The sequence below is a fragment of the Meriones unguiculatus genome (assembly GCF_030254825.1).
Source record: "Meriones unguiculatus strain TT.TT164.6M chromosome 13 unlocalized genomic scaffold, Bangor_MerUng_6.1 Chr13_unordered_Scaffold_44, whole genome shotgun sequence".
In the NCBI taxonomy this organism is placed as follows: domain Eukaryota; kingdom Metazoa; phylum Chordata; class Mammalia; order Rodentia; family Muridae; genus Meriones; species Meriones unguiculatus.
In genome coordinates this window covers 1,106,880-1,125,163 of record NW_026843651.1, presented here as the reverse complement: position 1 = coordinate 1,125,163, position 18,284 = coordinate 1,106,880, and the positions used below count along the sequence as shown (strand labels likewise).

Genomic DNA, 18,284 nt, shown 5'->3' with positions numbered 1-18,284 from the left:
ATTCTCTAAATACAGCTCAATGTCTTCTTTTTAGTCCGTGTGTGTGTATGTTTGTGTGTTCATGATGAAGGTGAAACATGCATACTAGGGAACACATAGGAAGGTCAGAAGACAATTCTTGCCTTCCACCTTTTCATGAATTCAGGGATCAAACTCAGGTCTCCAGGATTGCCAGCAAGAGTGTTTTTCTGCTGAGCCATCTCACCAACCTGCAGGCAGTTCTCTTAAGTGACCTCAAATAGGTAGTAGGGAGAAAAAATGTGAAGGATCCCTTCTCTTAAACAAATTCTTAGGGATGAATAAATAATAATAAGTGATGAGAAGAACATTAGTACCCTAGTGCTACAAATGACTAACAATCAGCAAAACACAGCCCAAGCACCTCTGGAGACAAGGGGCTGCAGGGCTGGTAGAATTAACCTGAAATGAATGAGGTTTCCCCAGCTCTACAGTAACCTTGTTATTACATCTCGTTTATCTATATATAACAACACAAAGATATAAAAATAAGAAAATAAGTCTGTGTGAACCCTGTATACTCTTGGTTATGCAAGTCCATCAAAGTATAAACAGCAGTGTATCTCCCAAACTGTTCCTTATGAAGAAGTATCTGATGAATAAAGAGAACAATCAAATCACTTGAAAGCTAAGTGAGAGAGACCACCTGCAGTGGTTGGATGGCTGTCTTAAGAAGAGCCATTTTATTCTGGAATGCTGGCACATACATCCTGAAACAATGTTCCTAGAAATGTGCACGGATCCTGTGGCCTTTCCAAGTACCTGGCTTTTGTTCAACTGGGATGTCCAAACTCCCCCACCCCTCCCTCCCAAGGGCAGGCGGGAGGCAGCACCCGACTCTGTACTTTCTTTCCGGGAGGACTGGCCCCAGCATCTCTCTTCCTCAGGATGCCGGGCACAAGCGTAATCCTAGGAAGTCCACACACTGTGCTCCAGCCCTCCCAACCCCAGCGGCCCGAGGGCACGGTCCCGGGTACCAGCAGCCTCCACAGAAGCTCTTGGCAGAACTCAGGCAGGCTCTCCCGACCCGCCCAGCCCGCCAGCCCCCAGCTGCACCGCCCAGACCTTGCCCTGCGACCGCCATCCAGCGGGTGCCTCACACAAGCCCACAGCCAGCCAAGCTTGGCTGCATTGGGATGGCTGATACTTGTGGACCCGCCGCTCCTATACCTCGGGACCCAACCCTCTCTCCTTCCCGCCTCCCAGCTGCGATGCTAGGCCTAGCACCACCTAGCCCACTGGATGGCTGCTGGGGGCTGAGGCGAAGCTCAGAGGAGGCGGCGGCAGAGGAGCCCAGGGAACGGAGGCGGAGCCCGAGGGCGGTGGGAGACATAGCCCGGGGCGTAGAGAGGCGGAGCCCGGGGATGAAGGAGGAGCCCGGGGCGGGGACGGGAGAGGAGCCCGAGGAAGCAGAGGCGGAGCCTAGTGGGGGCGGAGGCGGAGCCCGGGAGATGGAGGCAGAAACTGGAGCTGGGCGGGGAGAGGAGCCCGGTGCGGAGAGAGGAGACCGGTGTGTACGCGGAGCCCGGTGGGCAGAAGCAGAGCCTGGTAGGGCAGAGGCGGAGCCCGGGGGATGGAGGCGGCGCCTCGGGAGGCAGAGGCTGAACCTGGGGGCGGAGCCTGCGGCAGAGGCAGAGCCCGGGACGGGGCGTGGATGGAGCCCTGGGATGGAAGGAGGATCCCGGGTCGGGGGGTGGAGCCCGGGAAAGGAGGGAGGCGGAGCCCGGTGTAGGAGGCGGAGCTTGGGGCGGAGGCGGAGCCTGAGGCGGAGGCGGAGCCCGAGCTCGGGGCGAAGGAGGCAGAGTTCTGGGGTAGAGGCAGAGCCCGAGGGGGCGGAGGGGGAGCCCAGGGGCAGAAGCGGAGCTCAGGGGGCGCCCACACCCTTACCTGGCTTCTTCCGGTCTCAGCGTACCACGATGAAGTAGTCCGCTAGCCGAGCCACAACCGCCGCCACCGCGCCCAGGAAGCAGATTCCCATCACCGCCCTCACCGCCACCGCCCACCAGGACCAGGCGAGCTCAGCGTTTTCCCTTCAGCGTCTGTATCCATAGCGATGGCGCTTGACAATGGAGGAGCGCTCTGCGCCTGCCCCTCCCCCGCCCCACCCACAGAGGGCTTGGCCTTCGCGTTCCTCCCAGGCCGGTCGGACCCACGGCTCGGGAAATGGGCTGCCAGGCACAGCCTCACCACGGAGGCCGAGCTCTTAGAGGCCGGGCCTCTGCCTCAACGCCCCCCTCCCCTATTCTTTATTTTCCTGGAGCGGGGTCTTTCCTTCTGCCTTCTCTCTCCCTTTTGCAGTGCGGGGGAGAAGGGCATGGAGGGGCTCCCTCTCACTGTGAGGAAGGATCAGGCCTGAAGGGAGGCTTGAAGTGTGCAAACCCCGAGAGGCATCAAGGACCCCTTTCCATACACCGAAGCTGGAAGGGGACATGAAGAGTGTTCCTGGGTGTCTTCAGGGAAACACTCACCCAAGCCGGTATTACTGTTGATCATATGGTCTGGGGGAGGGGGGGCAGGCAGAAAGCTCCCCTGCAGCAGGCAGGCGCCATTCACCTTGCTCTTACAGCAAGGAACAGGCCAGGAGCTTGTCAGGGAGTGCTCCTGAGGTGTCCAGCAGCGGCCCAGGCGACCACCGTGGCTGTCTTCTCAGAGGCCTGAGCCTCTGGAGGTCTGGACGCAGGAGAAAGGGCTTAACTCTCAATGTCCTCCGGATGGTTTGGTCTCTCCAGGCCTCTGCTGCTGCTTGCCTCTGGTTACCTGGTAACCAGGGTTCCAAGTTCTATCTGAGGAAGTGAGGTCACTTCCTGGAGTTACCCAGCCCACGCCTCCCCCTCACCGGCTCTCTGCTCTCCCTGAGGGCCACCATCCCTGTCTGCCCCGCTCCTTCATGGTTCCCTGGACACCACCGGACAGGGCATAAACATAGGGGAAAGAGACCCTCTGCTCTCCGAGTCGCTTTGCTGGTGGAGTTTCATCACTGTGATGGAGAGAGGACGGCAGAAGGTTTGCTTAACTGCCTGGGGTCAGATCCCTTTTCGTGAGCTAAAGGCAAAGGTCTATGGCCACATTTCCGAAAATAAAAATTAAAAACAAAAAACAAAACAAGCAAACAACAACAACAACAACAAAAAAAAAACAGCCATGCAATTCTCTAGCCCCTTCTCTTTCCCCCATGGGGTGCCTGAGGCCCTGTGCCCCTTGGCCCGGCAGTAGCCGAGCCTCTGGCTTCTCTCTCGCAGCGGTACTCTGCCGGAGAAGAGGGTGCTCCTGCCATGGCGCCAGGAAATGCTGCCAATAAAACCTGGGACAGTCCTGGAGAGAAGCAGTGAAGAAGTTGCCTCCCGTCACCACTAGAGGGCGCGGAGACACAGGAGAATGTGCCCTAAAAGAAGAGCAACAGCAAAGAGAAAATCCTAAGGCAGGGGTGGCACAGAGGTTAAGAGGATTTGTTGCAGAGGATATGAGTATAGGATTTGTTCAGAGGATAAGAGTATAGGCTGCAGGTCCAGAGGTCCGCAGTTCTGTCCCTTCCCCTTGGATAGGTATGTTCATAAGATTCCCTGCACTCTGCCCAAATTTTGTCTATGAGTCTCAGCAATAAATAAATAATCCAGTTGTAAAATTTATGGGTGTGTATTACTTCCTTTTCAGTGACAAAACACAATCTCTTAAGGCACTTCCAAATGTGTTTAATTTGCTTTATGGTTGTAGAGGGCTTTGGGATCATTGTGAAATGGTCATCACAAGTGTCACACATGGTAGCTGAATTAGGAAGCTTGGAGCTCACATCCTCAACCTGAAGTCTGAAGCAGATAGTGGGAACTACAAACGGTATATAGTTGTAAACTATGGAGCCCTTTGTAAACGCAGTTTAATTCCTAGCACTCTCATCAAATGGCCAGAACTACCTGTGTTTCTAAGCCAAGGGTATCGGGTGTATTCTTCTGGCCTCAAAGAGGACAAGACAATGAAAATGGTGAAAAGACGCATGTACATGTGATTCCCTAATGTAAAACACATGTTCTTCCCAGATATGTACTCATTTCTTGAAAAGTTAAAATTGATTGTAATTTAGGTGCATAAGTTTTGACAGTGTGTATACTAAGTACATGCACGATATCAGTGGAGGCCAGAAGAGAATGTCTGTTCTCCCATGATTGGAGTTACAGACAGTTGTAAGCTATCTCCTGGGTAGGCCATGTTGCTGAGCAATCCATCGCTCATAGGTGCTAAGCCCTCTATTCAGTGCTAGGAACATATCATTAATAAAAGTAATATCTATTTTTAGTGCTGAGGTGTGTTTCTTTTATGAAGCAGAAAGAGAGGAATTTTTTTTTATGTCCATCCTTTTAACCTGTGTCTTTTCACAAGGGAGTTGCTGCCATTGATGTTGAGAGATACTAATTTCCAGTTTTTGTTACTTCCTGTTATTTTGATGTTGGTGGTGGTTATGTGTGTGTTTTTTTTGCGTGTGTTTCCTTTCCTTTGGTTTTGCTAATGTGGGGTTATATATTTCCTGTGTTTTCCTGGGTGTAGTTCTCCTCCTTGGGCTGCAGTTTTCCTTGTAGTATCTTCTGTAGGGCTGAATGTTGATATTTAAAGATTTATTTTTAGGCTTATTTTATTTTTAATTAAGTATGTTTGTAGGGGTATGTGTGCGAGTATGTGCACATGAGTGCAGGTGTCTCTGGGGACCAGAAGATATTTTCAGACTCCCTGAAGGTGAAGTAAAAGGAGATTGTGACCTGACTGATGTGCATAGTAGGAAATGAACTTGTTTACTTTAGACCAAAGGCTTATTGATTGGTTCAGAACACTTGTTGCTCTTGAGGCCCTGAGTTTGAATATGAAAAGCCTAAGAGCTCTGCCAACAAAAGATGTCCACTTTTAGTTGTTCAATTACACCCTAATTGAAGGCTGAATGTCTCTTCTCTGGTTGGAAGTACCCTGCTGTTTCTGGTTGCAGCCCTCCCATTCTGGATAGCCATTCTGAGCTGGACATTAAGGTGCAGGAGTCCCTCTCCCCACCAGAGCCTACTGATCTCTGCCTGACTTCATAAGGAATGTCTTTAGATATAGATGCCACCAACCACATTTGATGGATAGCCTTGGACACAACTCCTAGCTAACTCTCCCCTCCCTTCACCTATAGGATAATTAGGTACTGTGTTCTTGTTCATATGATAGGAGTGTGCTGTTTAATGCAAATCAAGCATCTTAGATGTGCCTAATTTTAAACAATTATGCACACCTATCCTTGAAGTATCCCAAGGAGTATATAGCATTGTTTTATAAATTAAAGTTTAACTTGCTCTTTGTGGGGCTTCCCAGAATGGCAAATCTCTGTCATGCTTGCTGGTCTTCCAAGCTTTACACCCAATCTTCTCCTGCTCCTGCTTTCCTGGGTTGGTGAGAAAAAGCCCCCAAGGCAGGAAGAGAACCACCTTATCTCTGGAATGCTTCAGATCAAAAGTTTCAGGTATCATAGCATTTTATATTTTAGATGTTTCTGGATGTGAGATACCCAATCAACCAGTGCCTTGGGGGTGGGGCTCTGTAAAAGGAGTTATACCTAATGTTTATTTCACAGGAATGTTGCTGGCAAGATTCAGAGTATGGAATCTTCTGAGCCAAGCACAGTGGCTGACAGAGAAGAAATTAAGAGCAGAAATTTTAGTCCAGCCTGGGTAACTAACCTTCATTAAAAAGAAAGAAGATATTAAGAAAGAAAAAAAGTATAATATTCTTTGTTACCTTTCTTCCATGTGGGCTCATTTGACAATCATTATCTTGTGCAGATCATGGTGCTCTCTAAAGTTTATATTTCCATAGATGTAGGTTTTAAGCCTGGGATAAATGGCAGAGGTATCTATTTAAAAATATTAAAACAGACCTAGCTGCCAATTTTTTTTTCAGAAATCTTTCAGTCCTTCCAAAGCTTAGTATGGTTCTCTTGGCTGGAAAACTGCACTCCCTACCCTGATTTTTCCTGCCCATATCAACCCATTTTCTGGGCTAACCTCCCTTCTCCATATCAACTTGCAGATTGTTTAACAAGGTTAGGTAAGATGTTTTTGCTAATGAGTCTGATGTAAAAAAAATCTTAGAGAACCATGTGGAGTTAAGAAAAGTACACTCTTAATAGTAAAGCTGGGGACTCTTTAAGTTTCGTGAGCAGAAACAAAAACCCAAGGTAGCACTAGCTGACTGGACACTCTCCAGCTGTGCCTGTAACTGAGACAGCAATTGGATTCCTTATACTTGTTTTGCCCTCAGCTTCTTGATATGACTTAATACAAGTTAATGAGCAGATATACATCCCTTTAAGATTTAATGTAGAGGCGGCTGATTGTCTTATATGTATAAAAGTTTAGATTTGAAATCCTTTTAAGAATGTTGTAAGATTACTTTTTAATATAATGGTTTCTTAATTACCACAAATTTCAGCTTACCAGTAAAAAAAAAGGTGGCTGAGAAGTTATGTTGCTTGCTCATCTTGTTAATTGATCACAAGTTCATTAATTACAAGTGTATATGGGGTCTTGGCAATAACTTGTTTTTCATATTTGTTTTTTACCCATAATACATAAAACAGTTGGTCATGTGAAGGTATTACGGAATATGTGGTGTGGTTTTTTTTTTTTTTTTTTTTTTGGAGGTATATTCTTTGTAATCATTCACTTAAAGAAAATAGGGTGTAACCACATTCTGTGTTTAGTACTGCTTGAAAGATCTTGCTGGGATAGATAAGCTGTGGAAAAAGAGGAAAGTGTGATATGAACTAGCATTCTGGGTCTTTTTCCATCCACCGATGTGTATTTGTATAGAGTGGTTTGAACCTTACATTTTGGAGTTTGTTTCATCCACAAATATGTATGTATATGTATGTATGTAAGGTTGGGATGGAACTTGCTCTTTTGTGCTTGTTCTATCCATCATGATGTATGTATATGTAGGTAAGGTGGTTTGATACTGGCTCTTTGGAGTTTATTCCATCCACCAAGTTGTATATATGTAAGATGGATTGAAACTCGCTCTCTGGAGTTTGCTCTATCTACCCAGTATGTGAATGTGTATATATGTATGTATGTATGTATGCAGGCATGAATGTACGTATGTATGTATGTATATATGTATGTATGTGATTGTGTAAAGAAAAAAAATAGCCTGTAAGAGAAGCTAAATGAAGAGAGGCTTAAATAAAAAGAAGCTTTTTGGAACCTACCTGCTGGAGTCTGTCTTACTTAACCTTCAAGAATAAGTGTGGCGTGCATGTGTGTGTGTGTGTGTGTGTGTGTGTGAGAGAGAGAGAGAGAGAGAGAGAGAGAGAGAGAACCTATTGGCTACATCTGAGCAGGCTTTTCAGGTCTTCTCGATGCATTGTCCTTGGTTGAGGTATCTGTCTCTACAAGGGCCCCAAGGCCCACTATTTTGGGGTTCTATTGGTCCCTTTTTACATCTCCTTTCCCCTCCAGGTCTTTCTATCTCCCCCTTCTTTCATAAAATTTCATGTAGTCTGCCTAAAGTTTGACTATGGGTCTCAGCCTCTGCTTTGATACCTCAATCAGTGGATTCTTTCAGAGTCCACCTGTGGTAAGCTCCTGTCCTATTCCCTGTCTTCTATTGCTTTGGATATCTACCGCATTTTCCCTTCTGAATGAGTATTGATCATCTTCCCTAGGGTCTTCCCTGTTGTCCAGCTACTGCAGCAGTATAGATCTCAGTATGTTTATCCTCTATGTCTAATAACCACATCTGAGTGAGGATATACCACGTGTGTCTTTGTGCTTCTGGGTTACCTCACTCAAGATGATCTTTTCTAGTTTCCATGATTTGCCTGTTAGAAATCTCCTTCAGCTGACAAACACCTTCAGCAAAGTGGCTGGATAAAAAAGTTACTCAAAAACATCAGTAGTCCACTTCTATACAAAATACAAAAGGGCTGAGAAAGAAACAACACCCTTTACAATAACCACAAATAACAAAAAGTAACTTGGTGTACTCTAAACAAATAAGTGAAAGACCTGTATGAAAAAAAAAATCTTATTGGATCTTAAAGCTCCTCATTCCCCACTATTTCATCCCTTTGACCTGTCTGTCTCATAGGAATGAGGATATTCTAAAGACATTTATATCTCTCCCTAAGGTGAACATCTAGTAAAACCATGGGCTCCATGAAATTCTAATTTACCCCTCGAATCTCTTTTTGTGAAAAGGCTGATTCCTCCACATGAGAAATTCTCTCCTACACAATCATTAACTCAATGTCTGAATACTTTGTGAGAGATAAAGGAGCTGAGAATGATAGACAGATTTAAGGATAGAAAAAAATAATTATATGGCTTGGTTAGATACTTGGTTGTGTGTATTTTGCCTTCCATCTAAAACTGTTAGGACCTAGAGGATGTAATAGTTTCCTTATAACCTCATCTCTGGTCAAAACTACTGAATAAATATGTTAATATGTTTTCAGTTTTTATTAATAATTTCCTTCTGTCATTGTTTTCTCTCTTTTTTTATTTAAAAAGATAATCCCAGTATGTATCACTGGTTACCCCGGAACTCACTATATCCTAGATATACCCACTTTCCCTCCAGAGTGCCTGCATTATAGGAGACATGTCACAGCTTGGCAAATCAGGTTTTTTTTAATTGGCTTATTGAGGATGAGTGGCTGAACCTGACTATATGATAATTAGAACATGGGCTATGTTCCTAACTCCAGTAACAGAAGAAAGCTCCCATCTAACGCAGCACTCCTGGTTAAAGTCCATTTCTGAACAATATTGCTTTCCTTTATCATCGAGTGTATTATAACTCATCTAAGAGTAGGACAGAGTTCTATTTTCATTCTACAGAGAGTCAAACTGAGGCTCAAAGAAATATGTGGTTTTGTAATATAGTTAAGTGTAACTGCTAATCTTACTCATTACATCATTCTATTATGTCACTAAATAAAGTTGAAGCCACCTCAGCCAGGTATGGTGACATAAGGTACTTAGAAAGAATAGGCAGGAATTTCAGGGTTTCAAGGTCACCCAAGGAGTGAATGATCGGTGGTATAGTGGGAGACCGTCAGAATAAAGAGAGGCAGTTAGTAGCCCAGGCCAAAGTCCATAGTCTTTCCTGCAGCTGCAGATATTCAGAGCCATGGCACTAGCAATTGTTTGTTGAGATATTTACTGCTTTCTCTTTTCTATTCTAATGTTTCTTTTTCAAGGCAGCTTAGGTCACTTCAGGATCAGACTCCTGTTAGTCATTAATGAATGGAATTCTCCTGCAGGTGGAGAAATCAGCCTCAGACAGGGATTAACTCCCTCATTACATATCCAATGGAAAGTCTTCAGGCCTGAAACCATATAAACAGAACCAACAGAAATGGATTCAGGTTTAATTGATATATTTAAACATAATTGCTCACATACTTATAAGGAAAATTTGGAATGGATGAATTTGGGAAGGGATGAAGAAAGGATATGGAAAGGGGAAATTGATGTAATATATTTTAATTAATGTACAACAATAAATACACCCAACAGAAAAACTCAGCAAGTATTGTATATATATTTATAAAACACTTACATATTTAATAGGAAAAATTGAAATGAAGAATATGGGAAGGGATGGAGAAAGGCCATGTAAAGGAGGAAATGATGTATGTATTTTAATTAACATGTACAAAAATAAATTTGAAATGAAAAGTGCCTAAAAAGATACCATAGCAGTGAAGATCACTGTGTGGTGTCACAAAAGACATAGGTTCCAATTCAGAAAGAAGTTCTTAGCTAAACAGCTCCTTAACTTCATTCCCAATGAATCTGATGCCTGCTTCTGGCCTCTACCTGTACTGTACACAGATACATGGAAAAAAAAACTTCCATATATACATACATAAAATATAAATAAATCTTATGAAATAAAATTTCCTGTGATGATGTCATAGCCCTGAGATAGACTGCAGCCAGGGTGGTTGAAATAAACTTCTGGTCCTGCATAGAAGCAGCTGTATCTCTTTCTCTGAGCCTGCCTTCTCAGAGGCAAAAGCTGCCTTACTCTGAAGTAAGAGTTGCTCCCATGTTGAATTTTATCACCAGGATACCATTCTATTGCTCTCCAGGGAAATGAGCTTGTCATCTTTTTATTAATTTAAATAACTTCTTCAATTAAAGGGTGGCACCATCACTCAGTTTTATTTACCCACTTGAATCATACAGTCAACTCTCAATTACAGTAAGAGGAAAAAGACTTGCATGTCATGCTCAGCATCTGCTTTTAGACTACAGTAAAAGGACTAGTTACTTTTGTAGATCCCAAAGAAAAATAGGGTACTCAAAGAGCTGCTGATTTCACTATTGTGAAAATGAACTTGTTGTGGCAGGGTGAGTGCTTTTGTAATTTCCCAAAAAGTAATAATTAATGTCAGATGAATGAAGACAGACCAGATTGGTGGGTGTACAATTGGGGAGGACAGCATTGTGGGGATCAAGATTCAGGTGAAGGAGGTGTGGGAGTGGTGAAAGATCCCACCCAGAATCCTGGGAAATCAGACTGAAGGTGCAGGTCTAACTTTATTGTCCAGTGCAAAAGTCTTTGAATGACTGAAAAGCCAATGAGACCACCCTATGGTCTCAAGCACCAACAAAGTTTGGTGCAACTATAAGGAAAAGTGTGTGGTGGCAAGGTCACCTTAGGAAACTTCTGTAAAAAAGGTGGAAGCCGTCCCAACCCTAGTTTCAGATCTATTTTGAGAGTTTAATAGTGAGCTATGAGTCCCTAGGAGATGAACACTGTATGCAGTGGATACATGGATCTTTTGAGGATCCATAGGAGTCACTGACATCACTTGCCATTCCATTTTGGGCCTCCAATAGTTTCATGTTGACACTCCCCTTATAGCATGATCCATTGAATATTGAATATTCAACCATGGAACTGTCCTTTGCAGATATGTCCAGTCCACAGACACATTTAAGTCAGCTCTGAGGCTTGAGACACAGGCCATTCACTATAGCTGTGTGTGTCAGGTCACAGATCTAAACAAGTAACATTGCACTCAGGATTAAGTTCACACAGTATTTTATTAATCTAGTTCCCTTTGCAAAGGAACCGCCTGATCTTTTTCAGTGTCAGTTAGGCAACATTTAATTGGAATTTCCTTACCATTCCACTACCAGCAGCCACAGTGGTGTGATTAAGGAAAATTCAACTCCAGGTACAAAAGAAATTTCTGAGCTGAAGAGGTTTCTCAAGTGTGCATGTGTTATGCAGGTAGATACAGCAGATTTCACATCTTGTGCCATTATCCATATGTCCAGGAAGCTGACATGAAATTATAGTTCAAAATTATTTTTGCGTGGGCATCACTGTGGCTGGGTTTGCTGAACTTACAAATAGGCTTGAGGAGCTGCAGATCCATAACTGACCTTTCTGATCATTTCCCTATACAGAGATATGTATAGAACATGGGACCTCTCTGGAAGAGAAATAAGTAGTAGCTGGAGAGTCAGAAATTATTTTGTGTGAGTTGTGAAATTTGTGTTTGCTTGATTTCTGTGCACATACAATTGTAACATTGTTCAGGTTCACATTCTTCCTGTTTCCTTAGGTTGTTTAATGAAAACTTGAATATAATTTGGGACTTATGTTTTCTGTATTTTTGTCTTCATCTACTTATTCTTTCACTTATACTGTATAAACTTTTGATTATTTTAGTTTTAAGGAAGTACAGAAGTCATGTTGTACCAGTGTGTGTACAATGTCTTCATAGTCATAATGAGAATTCTGAGTTTTTTACATGGCACATGGCTTTTGAATCAGCTTTTCTGTAATAAATTGTTAGGAATTCTCTTTGGATTGTTTTTAATTCATGCTGCAAATTGAAAGTTCAGTCTTTTATCTTTTTCTTTTGAAAACATAGGTAAAGTGTTTGAAATGGGTGAATTTTATTATATTCATTAATTTGGCAAAAAACAGTAAGTGTGTGACATTTAAACTTTTGTCAAATGATGTTCAAGCTATAGAAAGTGTCCTTTTGGACAAAGTTCAGTGACACCTAATATATTCATATAGTATGGTCACATAACAACCACAATGAGCAGAGTTCTTATAAAAAGATATAATTGCTATGGGTTAAAGCAATCTTCTCATTAGATTTTCTAGTCACATGTAACTGGTATTGACAAGTATCACAGTTCTAATTTTCATTGCAGTTATACTCATCATTGCCTACATATTAAAATTCCTCCTATGCTTGTTTACCCAGGATAATCTTGTACCTCAAGAGGACATCATAATAAAAGAGTGAAGACAATAGCAACCATTAAAGGATTATACACTTATAACTGACTCTCACAGTCAGTGCTGTATTAGTCATGAGACACCATGTAATAGCAGCAAAGGCAGTATCAACCCACTTTTTCTCCCTCCTGATTTTAATTATTAGTGCACATGTTTTTTGTTTTTTTTTTCAGATGGATAGGAGAGATCCATCAATTTTGTCTACACTTCAGATGCCAATAGTAAATGACAGGCTAAAAGCACAGAGTCTAGTTCACACAATCACCTTCAAAAGGTTTTTCTAATGTTCTTTTAGATGGTATGTGGATAAGAAAAATTAAATATCAAGATTTTTGTAGCAAGAGTTGTTATAAAAAGGAGAAGCAAATGTGCTGTTACAGTAGATTATAAAAAAAAATCCAGAAAGTTGCTTAACTTGGATGGTATGAGAGATTTCTGCCAATAAATAACACTGCATGCAAAACTACAAATGAGTTTAAGAAATAGACTGACATGGTTGAATGTAAACAATGACAATAAATTACAGTTGAACAAAAATATGATTTCTCAGAAAAATGACGCTTTTTTTCTGATTAAATAATCACTATAGATGGAAAGATTTTCACTTTTGCTTTCGATAATGTGTTTAAACATTTAACATTTTTATACACACTTTTCTTTATTTTTAACATATTATATAATAAAAATAGCTGTACTGGATTGTATTTCATATTTATTTCTATTTGAATTCAAACACTTATTTTTTTTTTTAGAAGGAAAGAAGAGTATTCTTCTGGAATGAAATGTGCAGGAACTGCTGTAATTCCTAAATAAAAACTAGTGAAAGCCAACACCAAAAAATGACCTGAGTTTGTTTTCTTTTCTTTTTTTAAGTAGTTATTTATTATTTATACAACATACTGCCTGTACACCAGATCTTACCATACATGGTTATGAGCCACCATGTGGTTGCTGGGAATTGAACTCAGAAACTTTGTAATAACAGCAAGTATTCTTAACCTCTGAGCCATCACTCCAGCCCCTCAATTTTTTTCTTTGTTTCACTTGACTGAGAGCAATGCTTCTCAATTCACAGATGTAGATATGCCTGAGACAGAACTTGTCATGAATTCCCATATAATGTTCAGCCACTACACAAAAAGAACAAGAATTCTGTTTGTCAAAACCAAGGTTTTCCTGTCATTACTATTTTGCTCTTCTTTCTCCTTTATTGCTTTGTCCATTCATTCTGCTATGTACACAACAAATTAATCCTGCTGCTGTGGTTTGAAAGCATAAGCTGATCATGACTTGCTACAGCTGTGATACAAAATGAATGAATTGTAATTATTTTTAAAAATTAATTAATTAAAAAAGATGGAACACTTGTAGCTCCTTCTCCAGAATTATGCCTGCCTTTCCTTTGTCATGTCCCACACCATGACATAAACCTCTGAAAGTATAGTATAGGCTATCCCAAATTAAATGTTTTCTTTTGTTGAGATGCCATGGTCCTGGTGTCTCTTCACAGCAATGGAAACTGTAACTAAGACTAAAGTTGTTACCAGGAGCTGGAGTATTGCTGTAATAGACCTTATCATGCTTTCCTTGGAGGAATGTGAGTTTGGTAACTGTGGACTAGGAAAAGAGCTAGAGAAATGGAAATAAGGGAATAGTGACCTCAGTGTAAGACCCCATGCAGCCAAGCTTCCATTTTGTGAAAGTACTACTTAGGCCATGCATGGTGCTATGCACCTTCAACACTAGTATTCATGAGATAGAAACATGTTCATCTCTGAGTTCAGTGTCAGTCTACGGAGCAAGTACCAGCAGAGCCAACCTTAATCATTGAAGAAAAGCATTGAAAAAAGGAAGTTTGTTCAGAATTCATTGAACAATGATTCCATGTTCCAGCCCCAGCAAGCAGCAGAACTCAGAAGCCTCAGCCAAGTGGTTCTTGCTTTAGATTGGAGAATAGAAGATGTGGTTATATTATATTCCACAATGTAAGATGGCTCACACAGGAAATTCCAGGAAATTCCAGCACTCAGGGAGGCAGAGGCAGGTGGATCTCTGTGAGTTCAAGGCTAGCCTGGTCTACAAAAGCAAGTCCCGACAGCTAAGGCTACACAGAGAAACCCTTTGTAGAAAAACAAAAACAAACAAAACAAAACAAAAAACAAAAGAAAAGAAACAAACAAATAAAAACCCCAAACTTACCATGAAAGCACAATAGTGTAGTTCAAGTAAGTAAAAACCCAAATAGTTAGGTACTGTGAAAGATTTATTTTATTTATATCTTTTGACATAAGTAAACCTTTCTTTAATCTGGACTATTTGAGGTGATAAATTCCCTCTTTAGGCTAACCCACATATCTGGTGGCAGCCTGCATATATAATGGACATTGAAGATGGTCAATCTGTCTCTTGTCCTGCATGCCTAAGCTCTGGCTAGTAACTTTTTGTTTTCACTGACATTAGGGTCTACTTCTTTGGAATTCTGGAATATTCTGATAATCAGGAAGCTTAGTTATCCAGCCAAACATTCTGAAGAGCTACTGGATTCAACTCTCCACAGCCTTTGAGCCATTCTTATAAAATAGTTTTCTACATACACAGAGAAATTCTTTCTATCAGTTCTGTTCGTCTACAGAGCCTTTACTAATACAGATTTGTTTTTTCCAGACCTTCCCATTGAGGAAGAAGTGCTAGCTGACACTAGTACTCCAAAGTGTCACGTGTTCCCTGCTTTTTGCCCCTGGATTGTCTCATACCTTCCCAAAGAAAAGTAGCTGCGGTTTACCTGACTCTAGCGTGAAATCACAGAACAAAAATCTCATTGCATTTTATAAAACTTCTCTCTAATTCTTAATATTCTTGTCACCCTGCCACCTGAAGGACAGACTGTTCACTCTGCGGCAGGTTGAATAATGGATTGTGTGGCATATATCCACCTTGATTCCAGGAGGAAGAGGGAAATTGCCTACTGAGTGCTGTAAGACATAAGGCAGGCTAGGGGAGGACAGGCACAAATGATGATAAAATACAAATATCTGCAGGTCTGGAAAAAGTCTGCTCCTGAAAGGGAAGCTGCGCCAGGAATCACTGTACATTTTTCATTTTTGCTCCGGGAAACTGTAACCCTAAGGGAGGTGCTCATGTCACTCAAGACTCACTGGCCAATCAGGACCCTGAGGACATCCCTCTAGTCAGCGGAAGAGACAGGTTCTTCCTGGCGCCATGCTCCTTGTTTGCAGTGTTGCTGAGCAGAGTTGAATAGTTTTTGTGCTGTGGTCTGAGCGTGGTTGCTGTGTGCTGTGAGGGGATTTCAGGCGAGTTCCAAAGTCGCAACATGGTGAGTGTGTGTCCGCTGCCCACAACATGGTGGAGCAGGGTCTAAACCAGGACCTGCATGTAGGGTCCTTTCTGGGGCTGGGTGGGAACCTACATCCCTAAGAAGCCAGGGGAGTGATCCCTTGTCCTAATCTTGAATGCACTGAGGGCATCTGAACATCTTCACTATATTGGGTTAGGGGTGGAAGCCGAGAAATCTCACTTCAGGAACAGAAAGTTAAAAGGAAAGCTTTATTTTATGAGCTCAAGGAGGCGGCCAGTTCTGGATCTGAAAGGTCCCCAAGGGGGTGAGCTTTATTGTATTTTTAAAAGGTAATATCCACAAAGCTAGGCTCCCTTGGTGAGTGTGGGGGTCATCCAATCAAAATTTAAAATTGTGAGTTAAGCAAGGGAGTTTGTCGGAGGATGTGCTGATCCAGGACAACCGGGCTCAAGGCCTTTAACTATTTTCCAAAACATTAGATCTGGAATCCAAGGTCTGAATTTATCCCGCTAGAGGTTTGGTCCGGAGTTCAATGTGATAAGGGACCAAAGAAATGAGACTTCTGTTCATAGTGAGGGCTTTGTAGGTGATATATTTTTACAATTTAGGCACCTCTTTTCCGGTACCAGTAAATTTAAGCAGTTAACAGATAATTAGGAAAATATTTCTGGGGGTCTGGTGGGAGATAGTGCTGCAAGCTTGGGAACGTGAAGTTATTTAAACTTTGCTAAGAAAATGTAAGAGCAAAACTTAAAAGTTGCTTGGAGAAGACTGGACTCTGGAGGCCACCTCCTTACCTATTATGGGGATGCATGTTCGCAAAGTATTTGCAGCAGGGGCTTGAACGTAGAAATGTCCTTGGTAGGATGCAAACTCAGAGAGGCCTCTAGTGCCTTCTCCAAGTTCTGATCTTGGCATTTAACATTTAGGTATAAAATTCATTTGGAGTTAATTTTGTGTAGTTTGGAAATAACATATTTGTTGAGTAGCACTTCATCATAAAGCTGTGATATAAAGGAGTAGAATTCTTGATGTGAAGGATTTACCAAGGTTTAGGAGATAGGAAGTCACTACAAATATAAATCAGGTAAGAGTTTGTTTTAAAATATCCCTGAGATAAGTAGCATGCCAGCCAAGCCTGTTAGAGATTAGGATGCTAGGGAATACGTTTGTTCCCGAGGTTTGTATACAATTTTTTTCTTTAACCATAATCAAGGGGACAGCCCTGATTCATAGCAACTACTGGACCATCTCCATGTTCAAGAAGAGGCATCTAACAACCTTCTCAGTAGGGGTATTGCAGAATGTCAGCCAACATTAAAGCCTGGTGTGCCTTTACATTGCAGTTTTCTTCTTGAGAAAAATCAGTTCTGCCACTTGGGCAAGATATCTACTGACACCAATTTGAACAGGGTAATCACTATTGTTTGAGGGCTGGCCTGACCAAACAGGGCTTTCCCTGAGGTCCTTATGTATAGAAAATGGCATAACAGCTTCTCACACTCCTCAGATATGATTGGCAGTGTCAGTATGACCTAGGGACTAGGCCTTGGGTGATTTCTCCATGATTGTCAGGTATAATAAAATTGCCCTCCTTTCCTAAAGGCAGATATATATCTGGGTTAGATGTGGGGCAGGGCATTTGAGGAGGATTTGCTTCAGATTCTGAGAACTCAACTCTTCCTAAATATGGAGCAGAATTTCTTAGTTCAAAGGTCAATATGGCCTTGGTAAATATGTTCCCATTGTGCAATATTGTTTTTAATAGACTCCTCATGATTTTATCCCTTTCTATGAGAGATTAATTCATAGATGTCTCCTGTTTCCTTCCATTTCTTCCCTGGAAGTAATGTACAAGATGCTAGTTTTCTTAAAAAGCTTAGTTATGATAAGACAGCATGTACAAGACCTTCCCACTCCAACTTTTATACCTTATACTTTTCCGTTCATTTGAAACCTCAGAGACCTTCCACTTATGGCCCTGGCACTGAAAAATAACCAGCTGTATTATAGTAGCAGAGGACATATATAGTTCTAGGAATATCTTTGCTGTGCAAATCTTCCATCTGCCTTAGTGGCTAGACTTGAAATCTCTAGTCCATATTGAAATTGTTTAATATATACCTGGGCCTTAAATTGAAAAGAGACATAAGGATGACTACATGTAGGGAAATAAAAATCTGTTCTAAGCTGTCTTCTCTTTTAGCATGATCTAGAGCTGGATACATGCTACTCTTAAAGAGATTTTTTTTCCTAACTTAACCATTTAATTGTGTTTGGAGTACATTCTCCCTGGGGATGCATATTAGTTCTAGAACAGCTGTATCTTCAGCCTTTTGGGAAAATATTTCTGAGAGAATTTATGTTGGATCAGTTCATATTGATCCCAGTCTGTTGCTCCCCAGAACAATGACCTTGCTTTTCTCCTTGATAAAATTCCTAAATTCTTAAGTTAAAGGCTGTTCCACCACAGACTTTTAAAAATTAATCATTTGAGTCAGGTAATGAGCTCAATTTTTGTGTGCATGGGGAAGACAGATTGGAAAAATCTGTCTAATTTCTAGTAGTTTTCTAGTAGAAAAAAATCTGTCTAATTTCTAGTAGAAGGTCAAATTTCTAGTAGTTTTTAACACTGCTTTCTAAATTCAATTTT

The 18,284-nt window shown here is 41.8% G+C and overlaps 1 protein-coding gene across 1 annotated transcript in view; it reads left to right on the top strand.

Moving 5' to 3' along the window:
- Positions 1-2,071: 2,071 nt before the first annotated feature.
- The window catches only part of LOC132651259 (neurotrophin receptor-interacting factor 1-like), a gene marked incomplete at its 3' end in the record, with an annotated part of 31,068 nt that continues 14,855 nt past the window's right edge, over positions 2,072-18,284 (top strand). The window contains exon 1 of the mRNA XM_060376497.1: positions 2,072-2,227. Coding sequence (XP_060232480.1) covers positions 2,072-2,227 — 156 coding nt within the window. The remainder of the gene's footprint in view (positions 2,228-18,284) is intronic.